This window comes from Elephas maximus, chromosome 6 (assembly GCF_024166365.1).
Source record: "Elephas maximus indicus isolate mEleMax1 chromosome 6, mEleMax1 primary haplotype, whole genome shotgun sequence".
Classification (NCBI taxonomy): Eukaryota; Metazoa; Chordata; class Mammalia; order Proboscidea; family Elephantidae; genus Elephas; species Elephas maximus.
The window spans coordinates 97,802,287-97,818,935 of record NC_064824.1 but is presented as its reverse complement, the minus strand read 5'-3'; the positions used below and the strand labels follow the sequence as shown (position 1 = coordinate 97,818,935).

At 39.2% G+C, this 16,649-nt stretch overlaps 1 protein-coding gene across 2 annotated transcripts in view; it reads left to right on the top strand.

The window, feature by feature from the left end:
- The window catches only part of SATB2 (SATB homeobox 2), a 199,190-nt gene that overhangs the window by 146,431 nt on the left and 36,110 nt on the right, over window positions 1-16,649 (top strand). For both annotated transcript variants that reach the window (XM_049887752.1, XM_049887751.1), the window contains one exon: window positions 1,380-1,535. In XM_049887752.1, coding sequence (XP_049743709.1) covers window positions 1,380-1,535 — 156 coding nt within the window. The remainder of the gene's footprint in view (window positions 1-1,379; window positions 1,536-16,649) is intronic.

The window sequence follows — 16,649 nt, the reverse complement described above, 5'->3', positions numbered from 1 at the left end:
CACATAAGCCTCCACTGATAAACAGGTGGTGGCTGAGTGTGAGATGCTTTGTCTCGGAATCAAACCCAGGTCTCCTGCATGGAAAGCAAGAATTCCACCACTGAACCACCAATGCCTTCTACCCCATGAATTATTATTATTATGCAGTAGTTAGACAATAATGTGAAACATGGAGACAGAAAGAGAACGGCAAAATCACTGAGCCTTCTTGGGAATAAAAGCCTTCATGTAAAGTTAGGGCATTAAGTCCAGATTCAAGGCACCTTTGAGAATGATCCCTGAGCCCCTAGAACTGCATTCAATGCCTTCTTTAGACCTGGTGCTGCTCAATCCAGTGGGGGAACAGCTCAGGGCATCTACGGAGGAAACGTTGGATAGCTCCTTTCTTCCTGTGATGTGAGGACAACTCTCTTGGTTTGGAATTCAAGGCCAACTTGGGGGAACAAAGGAAAAAACCCACCTAGACTAAATCAGCCGTCAGTGCTCATGAGCCCAAGGATCAGTGCAGACTTTCCTGGAGTCCAGATGGTGGTTCTGAGAAGGCTGTTCAGCCTCTTCTCACTAGACATCAGCCAAGTTGGTAGGGCCCAGACCAAGCAAATGCTCTTACAAGTAGATTCAAACGTTTTAGGGTTATCCTAACCCCAGGAAGTACAGACACCTTCTATATTGTCCTTCATTTGTCTCTGAAGCTGATGGGAAATCATTCAATTAAAACGAGCACGGCAGAATACATAAAACTACAATATGAGTTTAAGAAAATGAAAACAGCACGTCAAAGGCATTCCGAAGCCTAGTTTTATGAAATGAAATTTTGTTTCATTTCCATTGATTTCCTAGGTGAAATTAGGTGACTGTCTGGATAGCATAATGATGATAATGATAGGAAACCATACATACTCGAATGACATACATAAAGCTTTAATAAAGAATGAGAGAGACTCAGGGGAGTGCATTAAATTGAGTAATAATTTATTATTTAGAGACCTCTACCCATTTACTCATTTCTCTGGAAGAATTGGCTCTTCCTTCAAGGTGTGCCATTTTTAGAAAGAAAAAGGTAACTGTATGTTTTGTGCACTTGCTTTGCAGTTAGATGATGACTTATAGTTCTGTGCCCAGGGTAGCCGTCTACCTGTGAACCGTCCAGGATACTGAGAGGGAAAGAGCAAGGTTGACAGCACTCTGCATGTCCTATAGGAATGCACTGCAATTATTTCCAATCACAATTAACCTGATTAGAATAATGGACAGGAAGTGTCCCTTTGTAGCTAATGCAGTTTGGCATCAGCTGACTGAAATCCTTTGATAATTTCTGCACAGATGGCTAGGCTGAATGCAGCACTTTTTAAATTATTATTTTCATGGTCTCTCGGTAGGCCAAAACCTCGACACCGACAACAGACCTCCCCATTAAGGTGGATGGCGCCAACGTCAACATCACAGCTGCCATTTATGACGAGATCCAACAGGAGATGAAAAGGGCCAAGGTGTCTCAAGCCCTGTTTGCCAAAGTGGCTGCAAATAAAAGTCAGGTGAGTGGTTTTTAAAAGAGCAGAAGCAAGGGCTGGAGTTAGACCTTTCTCCTCCTCCCACCAATAAAAATACATCTGTTCTATAATAATAATCACAATAATAACCCCCAGGGAACCTGTCACATTCTGCCTTTTGCTCTATGGTTTGCTTTGACTCTCATTGGAGTTCAAAATAGAGACTAAGTCAAAAACCAGCTTTCTTCTTTTTTTAAAGAATTTTTTTTCAAAAAGAATCATTCCTCGCTTAATTCTGAACCCTGCTGTTTATCTTTTGTTGTTGGTGGTTGGTGGTATTTGAGCAAAACTTTGAATGTGTACAACAGCACCTTTCTGAGACCACGTTTTAGCCAGGCAGCATCAGCTCTCTTATTCCCATCAGGGGACTGACTGACTTTGTTATAATAACCACTTTCCCAAGCCCCAGAGACACCTTGGGATGTCAGGTGTTTCTTTTATGTATAGAATACAGTTGTTCTTCCAGGAGAAAAAAACACGCGGGGGAGTCCAGAGTAAGTGCTAAAATCTTTAACAGGAAAAAAAAAAGCTTATCCGGTAAAAATTTTCAGAGTGTGGTGATTGTGGAGAATGCAGTGCTCCAGGGAAAAGAGCAGACAGCTGCTTAGGTTTTTCATTTCTGAAAGCAACAACAGTTCGTAGGATCTATTATCTGTTTTAACGCATTTAAAGAACTACTGTCCAATCCTAGAATGGGTTTAAGTTGAGGTGCTTGCTTGTGCATCCCGAGGCCGAACAAAGACTTGTTGCAGGGTGGAGGAAACGAAAGTTAGCTGAAGCACAATTTTAAGAGTCCCTTGATTCTGAGCTTGATTTCCTCCGTGGCTTTGCATGGCAAATGTTTTCATTCTTACATGTATGAATGCTAAAATGGTCCATCATCTTCCTAACAGATCTTCTGTTGTCAGCTGTAAAGAAAGGAAGTTCCTGGATATTGCATTTACTATAGAAGAAAATCCAGTTTTCAATAAAAATTAAGTTTTTATATTGGTAGTTAAATGTTACATTGAGATTGATTATATGGTTTTGAGATTAGCCATTTTTACCTGCAGTTTTGTGGTAACCTGACCTGAGTTATTTTTCAGATGTTGATAAAAGGCAAGGAGTAGAGTATCAAGGAACTTTGAAAAGGATTGAGATGTTTGTTTTCCTTTTCAGTTTCAATGTAGTAATTTCACCCACTTACTCTTCCTCTCTCTCATCAATGAAATCAGTGAAATAGTTTACTAAGACATGATGTCCAACCGTAGTATGAAGTACATGAAAAGAAAATACCATAAAGCTTTCTAAAACTGTTAAATGCATAAAATCCCATGTACCACATGGCACAATATAATGAGAGTTGGAGCTGTTAAACGAATAAAGCTGTTAAATGCGTAATGCCACTTGGCACAAACTACTGTGCATTTAATGGTTTTCCACTGTGTAATAAAGGACATATGTGGTGAATGTGCAGTGAGTATAAAAGCTGCACAATTGATTTTGCAAACCTGCCCCTTAGTTGTGATTTGATGTAAACATCAACGTTTCACTCAGTCCTTGTTTTATAAGCAGCTTTCAAGAAAAACTGAAGACCACAGTCTGAGAACTTGATTCAAAATGCTTGTAATCTTCTTGTTGACTTGGCACCATGGCTCCTGGAAATAGTGATGCCTCCATCCTCGCAAAGTAATGCAGGTGCCTGAATGAAAGCTGCGTTAGCCAATTGGCAGAAGCACAGCTTTCCAAATTGTTGATGCCTCCTGAAAAAATCAGTAGTCCTGATTTTCTAGAATCGGGAGGAAACTGTTGTTCTTGGAATTACTGTGCTTAAGGGTGAGATAAAGCTTAAGTGGGAATAAAGGTGCTTTGAAGTTTTTCTTTTTTTGCTGGGGCGATGTTCCCATTCTTATTTACGAATAGGGAACCGGGATATAAATAGCTGACTATAGTAGAAAATCAAGTGTTATTTTTCTTTTTTTTTTTAAGTAGCAGAGCCTAACAAAAATTAATTGATAGTTTCAGAGGCAATTTAACATAAGATAGTCACTCCATTTTATAATTGCCAGGATTTGATTGACACAAAGTATATTTAGTTAAAATAAACATGGTTTGGTACCTTATACAAATATTTGGTGCATACCTATAAAGCATATGTATCAAGAGTGGTGGGACTTTGTTTGGCGAACGTACGTGACCTCCCCAAGCAGCAATGGTGAGTGGCCACACCAACTTTACAGGATTGTGAAGACTAAGAGAACAAAGGTTTTCTCCTGCTTTCTTAATCCCCTCCTTCTCTCCGTTCTTTTTCTTTGGTGGGATCAGAGCTCTTAGAGTGATTTAGGAAGCAAAGGAATAGCAAGAACTGTACATCCTTTTGGAGGTGAAATTAGGGGAACCCTTAACGAGGAACTATTGTGAACTGGAGTGCGCTTTGAGCCCAGATGGCCCAGTTCAAATATTCATAGTTACCCCTCCCCTTTCATTTGAAATTTCTTAAAAATTTTTTGAAATAGAAATAAACCTTCCATTAAACCTTATTTGCTCTTTGCTGTGAATCACTCTAATCGGCTATTGCGAATAATACCTAACACTACACTGTGTTTGGCAAGCTTTGAAGGCAGAGTAGGAAAAAAGAAGGAATATTTAAGAAAGATTAAGGGTAGGACACTTAGGACACTGTAGCAGGTGGGGGCGGAGGGCTCTAAGTGTTTAGGGAACAGACACAATGGGAGGAGGGTTCAGGAAGAGAACTGAAAGGGTGACAAACTTTACTTTTGTAGTTTTACTTATGATACTGTTGGTGAAGGTGTATTTCTGGAATGTGTTTTGCATGCAAGCACGTGTGTGGGCACGTGTGTCCTTAGTGCACAGGTTAATGTCAGGATGAGTTTTAAGGTGGCAGATCACCTCTTCCCACAGCTCAGCTTTAGCTCCTTTCTCTTGGCCAGGCCAGTCCACTCATCCTATTCTGATCCATGCCCCTTTCTTCATGGGAAAGGAGTCAAAGATGAAAAAGCAGAAGGAAAAATATAGGAAGAGGAAAAAATTATGCATATATACTTTTCACCTTTCCCTCATTTTTAATTTAGATCAACTTAGTTCTTTAGAATGGTGTGTGTGTGTATTAGTTCTGAGGATTATCTTCCTTTTTCTTCTGCTAATCATTTAGATCACTGGTCTCCAAGGGATAGGATGACACTATGGTCAGTGATTTTCCTCTGTGAAATAAGAATGAGATGTCCTTAGTGTGGAATCACAATGTCAAGGCATATTGTACATTTTCTGTATGACTTCAGTATGAACCTTATCTACAAAGGGCCATCAGGGAGTGACCACCCCACCATGCAGAGTGAGTGGCCGCAGGAATTACTTATCCCTCTGTAATCAGTTGCCATTTGTTGATTTTGACTCATGGCAACCCCACGTGTGTCAGAGTAGAACTGTATGACATAGGGTTTTCAGTGGCTGGTTTTTTGGAAGTAGATTTCCAAGCCTTTCTTCCGAGGTGCCTCTGGGTAGACTCAAACCTCCAAACTGTTGATTAACAGCTGAGCATGTTAACCGTTTTCACCATCCAGGGACTCCTGTCTCCTTTATAGCTTCTTGTAATCTCCCTATCCCTCTTACTCAAATTCTTCAGGGCTACTTTTTCCCCCTTCTTCCCCAGTTGCAGCTTATCACCTGTGATCTGGAAAATGGAAATCCCAAGGGGAGAAAGGAGAGCAACCTGTGGGCACTCCCACTGCAGTCCCCCGGGGCTGGCCATGTACTTTGTGACAACATCTTCCCTCACATTTCTCCCCTGACATTAATTGGCTCTTTCCCCAAGCACTGATCCAGTGTTTCTCTCTTATTCTGCTCTTTTCTTTTTTTGTAGCCCATAGTAGTTCATCTCAGAATGCTGAGGACATCTGAGGTTGGTTTTCTTTTGAAGGAGAGCAAATCTTTATTATTTGTATACTGTACAAACTAACTGTATATATAAGACTGCCTTTTCCTACCAGGTTTGGGTAAAAATAGAGAATGCAGGGCAATGGCAAGGGGCTTATTTTATTCTCTGTTCTTCCCTCCCCCCCATTAAAAAAAATAAAATAATAAAATCTTCAGTAGTACACTGGGCTTGCTTTCTGTATTAGGAAGGTAGAGAGAAGCCAAGACATTGCATTCTGTTCTACATGGACCAGAGTGAAGAGATAGCTTGGTTATAAACCCCAAATTGTGAACATTGAAAGGACAGCAGTCAGGCCAACCTCAGGGGCTGCTGGGATAAAAGAAAATGTGTGATTTGGGAACGAATATGGATCTAGAAGGGTGTCTGCTGAGATTACCTTGGTAGGATGCTCCCAACTCCACTGAGGCTGAAGGGCCGCTGCCAATCCTGGCGTTCCTTTCCCTGCCATGCACCCCTTTCTAGGCCCACCTGTCACCCTGTCATAAGCAACAGGAACTACCACCAGCGTCCAGGGAAGAGAGAGTCCTTACTTCTATAACAGAAACTGGAAAGGGAGACAGAGTCTACGATCCCGCTGCAGCTGGAGAAGATGGGCTTCTGGCCACTAATACACAAGTCTGGAATCATTTTCCCCATTGAAAAGGCATTCTACATGGTGACTGGGTTTCATTGTATTCTATGCTTCATGTACATTAGGATTAAGTACCTTTTGTGTACTGAACTTCATGTCTTATCATCATATTTCTGCCAAAAAATGTATTCCAACTTACCAATCCTTGCCTTAACGACAAATGTATTCCTAAGAGGAATGCTACTTGGGCTCACAAGCTCTGATTTTATGAAGATTTTTTTTATCCTCAAATTTCTCATTATAGATGGCTCTAATTTGCTGACAAGCTGGGTGATTTAGGATATACCAGTCTTCATGGCAGGTACTTTTAAATAAAGCGAAAATGAAGGAAGACAACATAAAGAAAAAAATTCTTCATTTACATAAAGGAAAATAATGACTGTATTATTGGGTTTTTTTCCTTCCTTTTATTGCTCTTTCCTTTTGGTATTTATATCATAATCAGTATTGAACTAACATATTTTCTTCATTCCTCCCAGGTTACTGTATTAATGTTTGCTTTTGAATCTCTTCTTAAAAATGTTCCAGAGAACACTTAGTTGCACATATCTCTTTTATAAAGAAATATTTTTTTAATGGTTACTTAACTAATGCTATCCTTACCTTAGAAAACTCAGAACATGAAATTATAAGGGCAAAAATGTGGATCACCCATAATTCCACATCCCATAGGTAATTACTATTAACATTTTACAGTCTTTTTTTCTAACGTGTATGTGGCGGGTAGGGGGGAGTGTACATACACGTTTATGTCCTAATTAAGATCATGCTGTGGAATACATAGTAAGACAAGTTAAAACTAACAACTCCTTTTTTTAAGGTAAATTTTTCATGTAAAACCCGTTGCCATAAAGTTGATTCTGACTCATAGCGACCCTGTAGGATGGAACAGAACTGCCCCATAGAGTTTCCAAGGAGCTCCTGGTAGATTTGAACTGCTGACCTTTTGGTTAGCAGCTGTAGCACTTAAACATTATGCCACGAGGGTTTCCATTTTTCATATAGAAGAGTAAATTTTCGTAGTAATATAAAATATCTTTAGTGTTATTGCTTAAGATTCTTGGCCTTTAGAAAATATTGCACAAGGATCGGGATTATGCTACTTTGTACATAAAATGGTTAGATGTTTATCTTATATTAGTAGGCTTTCCTTATGGGATAGGTTTGTTGGGAGTGGGATAGCTCTGGCCGTTGAAGTGTGTAGATGTGTGGCTGCTCAGATCTCTTTGGTGTAAAGTAGAGAAGGTACAGGCCAGGTGGGGCCCCATGTAAGATTAATTGGTGGTCTCAGTCTCACTCCTGATGCTTTTGCTTTTGCCAACTTGTATTCAGCATGTATACATTCATATACCAGCTGCCATTGAGTCAATCCCAATTCATGACAACCTTGTATGTGTTAGAGTAGAACGGTGCTCCATAGGGTTTTCAGTGGCTGATTTTTCAGAAGTACATCCCCCAGACCATTCTTCTGAGGCATCTCTGCATGGACTCAAACTGCCAACCTTTTGGTTAGCAGCTGAGAGTTCCACAGACTCCATTTGTCATGTAAGGTGGGTTAAAATGAGGCATGCAGCCTGCTTGAGTAGCTATTCCTTTCTTCTCAGTGGGTTTCTTTGGAACACAGTCATTTGACAGGCTTATCAAGGAGCAGTGTATACTGTTGTCAACTGGGGCATGTAGACTACAATATAGGTGCTGTCTGCAAGATTCAAATTCAAAAGATGTTAATATATTTACACTATACCATTAAAAAAAATTATTATACCAAGTAGTGAAGAAATTAGTTTTTTCAAAATTCCCAAATGCCAAACTAAATAGGCAGTCAACATAATGATGCCACCAAATTGAGCCCTCCCTTCTCCCTTTTCCTCCTGCACAATCTCAAAGAATTAGGTTCTATTGGGGGATTATCAGCAGAATTCCCTCTATATCTCAGTTTTGATATTAACCTAAGAGTGAAGAATTAGGTTATTCTTTTTTTCTTTCTAAATTTTATTTAGTTTGTTGTTGTTTCAAGTATACACAGCAAAACATACACCCATTCAACAGTTTCTACATGTACAATTTAGTGACATTGATCACATTCTTCAAGTTGTGCAACCATTCTCACCTGGTTTTCTGAGTTGTTCTTCCCTCATTAAGATAAACTCACTATGGTTCCTATCTAATCTTCTGGGTTGTCAGTTTGATCCCATATAAAAAAAATAGTGACATTGATCACATTCTTCAAGTTGTGCAACCATTCTCACCTGCTTTTCTGAGTTGTTCTTCCCTCATTAAGATAAACTCAGTAAGGTTCCTATCTAATCTTCTGGGTTGTCAGTTTGATCCCATATAGATAGTACTTAAAAGAGCATAATGTTTAAGGCAGACTTTTTTTTTCTTTTTACTAGTTAAGCTAAACTGTTGTTTGGTTTTAAATGACTTCAGGGGATATTTTTGGTTTAAAGTTTAAAGATTATCTTAGGGCAATAGTTTCAGAGGTTCATCCACCCTCCATGGCTCCAGAAAGTCTAGAGACCATGAGAGTGTGAAATTCTGTTCTGCGTTTGCCCCCTTTTGATCAGGATTCTTCTGTAGACTCTTTAATCAAAACACTTAGTAAAGGCAGCCAGGCACCATCCAGTTCTTCTGGTCTCATGGCAAAGGAGGCATTTGTTTATGAAAATTAGGTTCGTTTTGCCATTGCCACAATTAAATATATTAATGCATCAAGCCCTAAGACTAGCATTTATGAGAACCATAAATGAAGATTAAGCACAGAGTTCATATGCAGCTCTTAAAATGCCAGATGCCTTTAATCCATTGTAGAGTTTGTGTACTGGTTTTAAGTGCATCTTTATCTACAGCAGAAATCTCTGAGTTGCATTAGTTTGCCTGTTTATGACATGGCATCATTGGAAACTTGGCATGTGTCCTTGAAGCAAATCCGGTTGACATATTAAAGCCACCTCTCTGAACTCTCCCTAAGTCTCTTGGGAAGAAGACATTGATTTAAACCATGGTTCTTATAGTTGAATTTGGTACCTAGAAATCATTCCTACATTTTGCTGTAGAACTATTTCATATCTTCTTTTATACTATCAAGAGTAGGGTGAAACAAGCTAGGTGCCTTTCATACGTTCAGGGCCACACTTAAATATTGTGCCCTGGGTGCTTACTTGCTTCACCCTTGTCCTACCCCTGTTCTTTCAAAAAAAAGTCTTGCTCCTGGTTTTCTGAGTGTCTGGATTTTTTTTTTTTCCCCACCTGCTGGAGTTTGGACTTGAAGTGAGAGATTAGAAACATTTTGGTTGTTTTCTGCTTGAAATTTTTGCCTAGCATGTGTTGTTGTCAATATCTTTCAGTTATTTAAGAGGAGAAATAGAGGAGCCCAGATTCATTCTTTCTGATAAATGTGGATGGCTTTTCCAAGTGCATGGTCCCATGTATGCATGTATATAGGATGTATATATTTATATAAAGACCACCAAATCCCCCTAGTACTATGTAGCTGTGGATAGTGTGTGTGTGTGTGTGTGTGTGTGTGTATGTGTGTCTACATAGTAAGGAGGGCAACAAGATTTTTTTTAAATCCCCTCTCAACTTGAGCCGTTTATAACAGAGGTTAAAGAGTTGTTCTGAAATAAAATTTTCATTACTCTAAATTACAGATGCAGTCTTTGCAAAAGCATCCATAGAAATGTGAGAGACATGTGTAAGGTAACCCAGAGACAGCTGAAAATTGGTACCCAGGAAAACACAGCTTAGAAGATAGTGTACAACTTTGAAAAAAAAAAAGAAGCAGATCATTTTTACTTACCACATTCAGGGTTAAAGTAATTAACCTTGAACTGTAACCAAATGCTCAATACAATTTTTTTTTTCAAGTTTAGATGACCTCCTCGTCAGGAATTCACTGAAGCCCTTGACAAGTCTCCCTTGTAGTTAGCCCTTTATCCATTTCAGTTTTCTTGATTAGGTTATCTCGAATCATTAGGGGGGTTGTTTATTTTAATAGACACTTATTGGATTCACGAAAAGAGAATTCGGTGACTAAGAAACAAGAGCTGAATATTATCTGGCTCATTTCACACTTCAGAAGAGTCTCAACCAGCTGAAGAGAAATCCTGTCACAGTTACAAAAGTTTGTTTGGGGACTTTATGTGCTTCCACTTAGAAAGCGAACTGTATGTGGTTAATAATATGAATTTTCTTTTAAGATACTTAGAAAGCATTTCCTTTTGGTTACATGTGCTGACATTTTCTGTACTGAAGATGTGGGTGAGTAAATGGCCTTTTACATGTCTGTTGCAAGAAGCCTTGAGTCATTCTCCTGAAGAACTGTTCATTTGCCGACTTATTTAGCCACTGGAGTTCCTAGCACGGGAGAAAGATGTGGCAGTCTGCTCCCATGAAGATTTACAGCCTTGGAAACCCTATGGGGCAGTTCTGCTCTGTCCTTCAGGGTCACTGTAAGCCAGAATCAACTCGATGGCAGTGGGTTTGCTTTTGTTGGTTTTGGAGTTCCCAGAGGGGAAAAAAGGTGGGGGCTACTTATTATTTAATAGATTGAACCCATCCCATAAGCTCTGTGTTAGACACATTGAGGGGACCAGTAATAACTGTGACAAAGCCCTGATTTCAAGTTGTACAAAACTTTAATTGGAGCAAAGTTATTTACTTCATTTGTCTTGAATGAGACCCAGGCAAGCTGTGAACTTGTGTTGCTTGCTGCGAGATTCCTGGGTTTTTATTTGTTCTGAAATATTGTAAAAACTGGAAAATTTGCCATCAACACAAACATGGGGCCTTGGAGAAGTTGGAATCATAACCAGTGTCCTGGGGTAGGAAAATCAAGTAGCTCAGTACATAGTGATATTTCAGTACCACGGACAGGAGCCCCGCTCCTCTCCTCCCCCCGTCACTGCTAGGATTCAGATCCATATCTGATGAACTCCAAACTCTCAAACGCTAGGCTGTGTTATTGTTTTGTGAAAGACCTCACTGGTCGTCGGAACATTCTCAGCTTTTGGCATGTGGTTTGGAGAATGTCACTCATTTATTACCTACTTGAAAATTTTTAAACCTTTAAAATTTTTTGTAAGGGTAAAATAGACATTGTTTTTCTTTATTCATTTTCAACCCAGGAGAGCTTTTAAGAAGCTCCCAAATGAACAGCAGCAGCAGCAGCAACAACAATAAAGAAAATAATTAAAATTATGAGAACAGATTTTTAAAATAATTGATATAGTTTAGTGCTTATGATGTATGTCATTTATTTTAAGAATGAAAACTAAAGAATGACACTTATGAAATATATATTTTACCGGGTCCTTGTGGGCTCTGATTAATAACCAAAAACATGATTTTACTGTGAAAAATATTAAGTATAGGCTACTGTAAGTGGTATTCTTGACTTTATTGTAGTCCTTGCCCCAAAGACTTGGAAGGAAGGAAGGAAGGTAGGTAAGACGGAAAAAATAAATGAAAATTAAAAATAAAACAAGAAAAATAAATTAATAAAAATAAATAAAAATTAAACAACAAAAATAAGCCTTCAATGAACTCTCACAGCTCACGGGATTGAGGTGAAATTTCTTGGCGTGATATTTCTTAATAATCTGACCACTACCTACATTTCTAAACTATTCTTTACCCCACAAAGTTGCTTCAGAGTTCCTGGATATGATATGCCCCTAAATTTGCTCATGTTTTTTCACTTCCTCTCACCACTCAGGCAGATCCACCTTAAATGTTATATTCTCTATGATGGCGCTTTTCCTGAGCTTTATGGTCAGAATTAATCGCTTCCTTGTCAGTGATCCCAATTATACTTTTAATTAAAAAGAAATCATGAGAATTAAATGATATAGGTAAAGTACCAGCTTACTGCATGGCACACAGTATGTGGGTGCTCTAATAGAAGATTGTAAATGGAATTAATGTTCTGAGAGACTGTTTGCAATTTATGTAATGGGGTAATTTGGGTCACTCCCCTTTCTTCATCATGTTCATGTCCCGGAGATGGGAAAACTACAGACGTTGACAGGGTTACTTCTAAGATTTATTTTTCCTCTCCAACAATAACTGTTTGAATCTGAGACTGTAAACCATTCCTCTAGGCTAATTTCTACGGTCTCAATCATAAGGATGGTTCAGGACAAGGCAGTGTTTCATTCTGTTGTATGTAGGGTCACTATGAGTTGGATCTGACTCAGTGGCAGCTAACATCAACAATAATTTCACTTCTCTCTAACTGGCATTTGTTGAGCATCTACTATAAGCAAGGAACCATGCTCTGTTCTGAGAATGCTAAAATGAGTAAGAAACTGTAGGCTGACCCATTATCTGGGAGCTGACTGTTCTGATAGGGAGGCAGACATGCCCACCATTAATAGTAATGACCATCAAATCATGAAAATGTCTGAACAAAATGCTCTGGGGTCATGTGGAAGTGAGCAACCAGTTCTCAGAGGAGATCAGGTGAGACCATGTCAGCTGTGCCGTGAAGTACAGCTTCTCATGGGGGGACGAAGAGTTGGCTATGATATATTCCAGCCAAGGGGGTAACAGGAGCAAAAGCATGTAATGGGAATGTGCTAAGCATATTTGAGAACTGTGAGTGATTCACTGTGGTTGGAGCACAGGTCAGTCCGAAGTGGGGGTATAAGGCCATGAATGAAAAGCAGGAACAAATTGTGGTTCCTAGGTTGCCTCTTTCTAGTGCTCTTGATTTGTGAACTAGAGGCATTTCATTTAAGTATATCATCGGTGAAACTATCCATGTACTAAAAAGATAGATTATGGAGTTGATCATTCATCTTTCAAAAGAATTATTAACATTTCTTTTATTTAAGTAGTAAGCATTCCTAATACATTTACCTTCCTAATACATTTACAGCATGATTTGTTTTGTAAATTTAGATTGACATTCAATTTTCAGGAACTGGTGGATAGTAAACAAACTATAGCTTGATTGGCATGAGTGAAGCCTCACCTGCATAGTTGGTAAGGGTGACCAGAGTTGTTTCTACTCAGGGAAATATATTTGCTTAAGAGGCTGATGAGATGGCTGAAATAGGATGTTAATGGCTATTATTTGCATATGCACTGAATGTTTGGGAAATCTTTAACCATTGATTGCAAGGAAGCAGTTGCTGAACTTGTGTTCCTTCTCTGGGTTCAGATTTTGAAAGTAAAAACACGTTTTAATCATGTATTCCTTGACATCATTACACTTAGACTCTTATGTATATTTTCTATAAAAGTTCAAGGTTGTGTGTGTGTGTGTGTGTGTGTTTTAAAAATTTTTTACATTGAACAAATTTTAGACTCGCAGAACTGTTGCGAGAATAGTATGGTTTCCATACATCCCTCACCGAGCTTTCACTAATGTTAACATCTTACATCACTGTGGTGCAATTATCAAAACCAGAATATTGACATTGTTCAATATTGTTAACTAAAGACCTTATTCTAATTTCACCAGTTTTCTCACTAATGTCCTTTTATCTCCGTTGTTTTCTGCAGTCTGTGACAGTTCCTTAGTCTGTCTTTTATGACCTCGACACTTCTGAAGGGCACTGATCAATTAGTTTGTGAAACTTCTCTCAATTTGGGTTTGTCCGATGTTTTCTCATGATTCGATTGAGCTTATGCATCTTTGGCAAGACTCTCTGCCACAGATGTGATGTATCCTTTGAAGTCACAGGGTTTATGATGTTGACCTTGATCACTTGGTCAAGGTGGTTTCTTTGGCGTCTTCTTTGTATTTTTAACCCTGTCCACTACTAATCACTATCTGCTATTTCTGGCAGATAACAAGGTAACAGATTATGGAATGTGGAGCTGATAGGGAACTTAGACACCATCTTTTGCAAACCGCTTATTTTATATTAAGGGCCCTGATGCTCCAGGATGGTAACCACTGGCCCAAGGTCATCCAACTTGTGAATGACAGAGCAGGAGTTTAGCATGCAGGTCTCGAGGCTCTAAGTTCAGTGCTTCCTAGCCATGTTCAAAAACTTGTAATTCACTAGTCTTAGATTTTACTATGTTAAAAAAGCTAAATTTACCATATGGGTGTTCAAGCAGCCTTTGGTCAACTTACAACTGGACTAAAAGAGAAATCACAAATAGGTATACCCTCCACAGTTCATGTTGCCCACTCAGAGCTGGCCACGGCTGGAAATCAGATAATCAGCATTTCTGAAATGAAAATAATTCTCCTGGAATGCTCCACATAGCACATAGAGAACAACAACAAAAAAAAAACCTACTCGAGATTTTTAACAGAAAAAGGAGATTTGTTTATTAATAATTCATGAGTTCCCATTGAACATGCACGACAGAAACAGTGCTATTCAATAGAGAATACTGTCATCTGTCACTGTTTTATTTGACATTTACACTTTTTTTCTGCCTGATACTGCAAAACTTTCTTGGATGGAATGCAAAAATTATATAAATGAAGAAAAGAAATCCCAGTGTGGGGACCCTTTATCTCTTCTGTGATGGGGTTCACTCACAATTACATGTATGTGTTCATGCAACAGCATGACACTTTCTCACACATCCATTAGGCACCAAACAAGCTAATAAGAGACACTATTGAGAAGACAGAGATAAGCATCCCAAATGGGCTGGTGGAATGAAAAGATGGAGGGGGTGAGATGGGAAATGAGGTGGAAGAGGAGATTTCCTGAAGACAGTCTTACAAATACACAGAGTGAGCAAGTGAGTCAGAGTGAGGAGAACGCAAATCATGGCTGCCACAAAGAAAACTGACAAAAATATATTGCCATTTCAGATGCAAAATAAATATTTGTAAATGGCATAGCAGGAGCTCTGCTAGTGGGGAATATCAGCATTTTAGTAGAAGAGCAAGTTAGTTAAGGACCACCTTGCAATTTTGTGCTACTAGGAGGCTCTTGACAATCTTTCTGTTCTGTAGGTTAGTTATTATTTATAAAAATCACAGAACCAGCTGATACATTCATAAGCTAATTATTGAAGCAGCTGGGTACACATGGTGCAATATGTCCAAGGCTGTGAAGTATCACAGATTTCTTGGGGCCTGCTGTGGTGGGGGTGTGCCGTTGAAGGCTCCATCCCTTAATCTGATCAGCCAAGCAAACACTTTGTGGGGAAACCAGATTAATAACCCTCTAAATACCATGAATGTGCTTCATCTTCAAAACCGGGTTCCCTTAAACATGCTATTAGCTCAGCTCCATCAGGGATTTGACGAAGTTCTCTGGTGCCCTGAGAACAGGGTCTTGTTGGATACCTCCCTGTGCCAGAAATTAATTTGGTTTGCTTATGTCTGCACACATGGTCACACTTGTGTCTAATCCACTCCCTAATAGCTTCAAGGTCAGGACCTTGCATGTCAGTGGGCAAATTGAGCACTACACTTCTTCAAGACTGATGGCAGACAGCACACAGTCCATAACGAGGCCTGTAGTGTTGTTCTAAGTGATTGTAATGAGTGTAGATTATAACAGCGCATATAAATCAAATGCAGCAATGAATGTTGTGTGAGACATTCCGAGTGTCATAAGTGGAGATACCACTCAGCTGTCACCTGTCTCCTTTCAAGCTGCAGCTTCCCACAATGCAATTCATTCCTCAAGTGGAACAGCAGGTGCTGTCTTCCTTAAGGCCTGGATATCTCAGAACTTCATCTTTTAACAGATGTAGATTTTTGTTTTTATTTTCTGTTAAATGGTTGGTCTCCATGCTGTAGCTTCCTCTGGGAGATGTTAAATGTACCTGTTTGAAACATTTGGAAGAGTTCAGTTGGAGACTTATTCAGATCTGTGAAAAGACAGAGAATTAGGAGCTTATTTTTTCCACAGATGGTTTATTTTCCATTTCAAGAATTCTTTCCTTTGTACAGAGAAATCCCTGAGGAAACACTTTGGGAGCAGGAGATTTTTAAAAATATAATTTATTTGCTGGTAGAGATTAAAAACTTTTAAATTTTCTTCATTTTTCACATACATTGTGTCTTGAAAATGAACCATTACTGTCCCTCACTTGAGTTGAAAAAAAATTTATGAAAACACTTGGAAAAACATTCCCAAGCAAATGATCAGATATCTTGTTTTCATTCTTCCTAACCTTCTAACTCTCCCCAGCTCCCAGTTTATTGCAAGAAAGGATCAGGTCTGCGCAAATGTGGCCTCTCACTTGTAAAAACAAGGCAGTGTTGTGTTACAGATTAGTTTATAAATCCCCAGTGGCTTCACAGTTCAGTGCCTACAGCTGCTGCAGATGGGCCTGGGTTTTTGTCTCTTCGCGGTGCTGCAGCCGGCAGTTGAAGGAGAAAATGGAATGATCAGGTTATTAACATGGAGGCCGCGAGGAAGAGGCTGTACAATGAGAACAGCTGGTGTTGCTGTCTTGGCTGATGCAGCGGAGATAATCAAATCTTGCCTTTTTTTGGGTAAAGGCAGAAGACACAGTGGAGAGTTAGACAAACAACAGCTTATGATATTATATGGAGTTTTTATAATGCGTGTCAGGGACTTTCATTGGCTTACGTGTA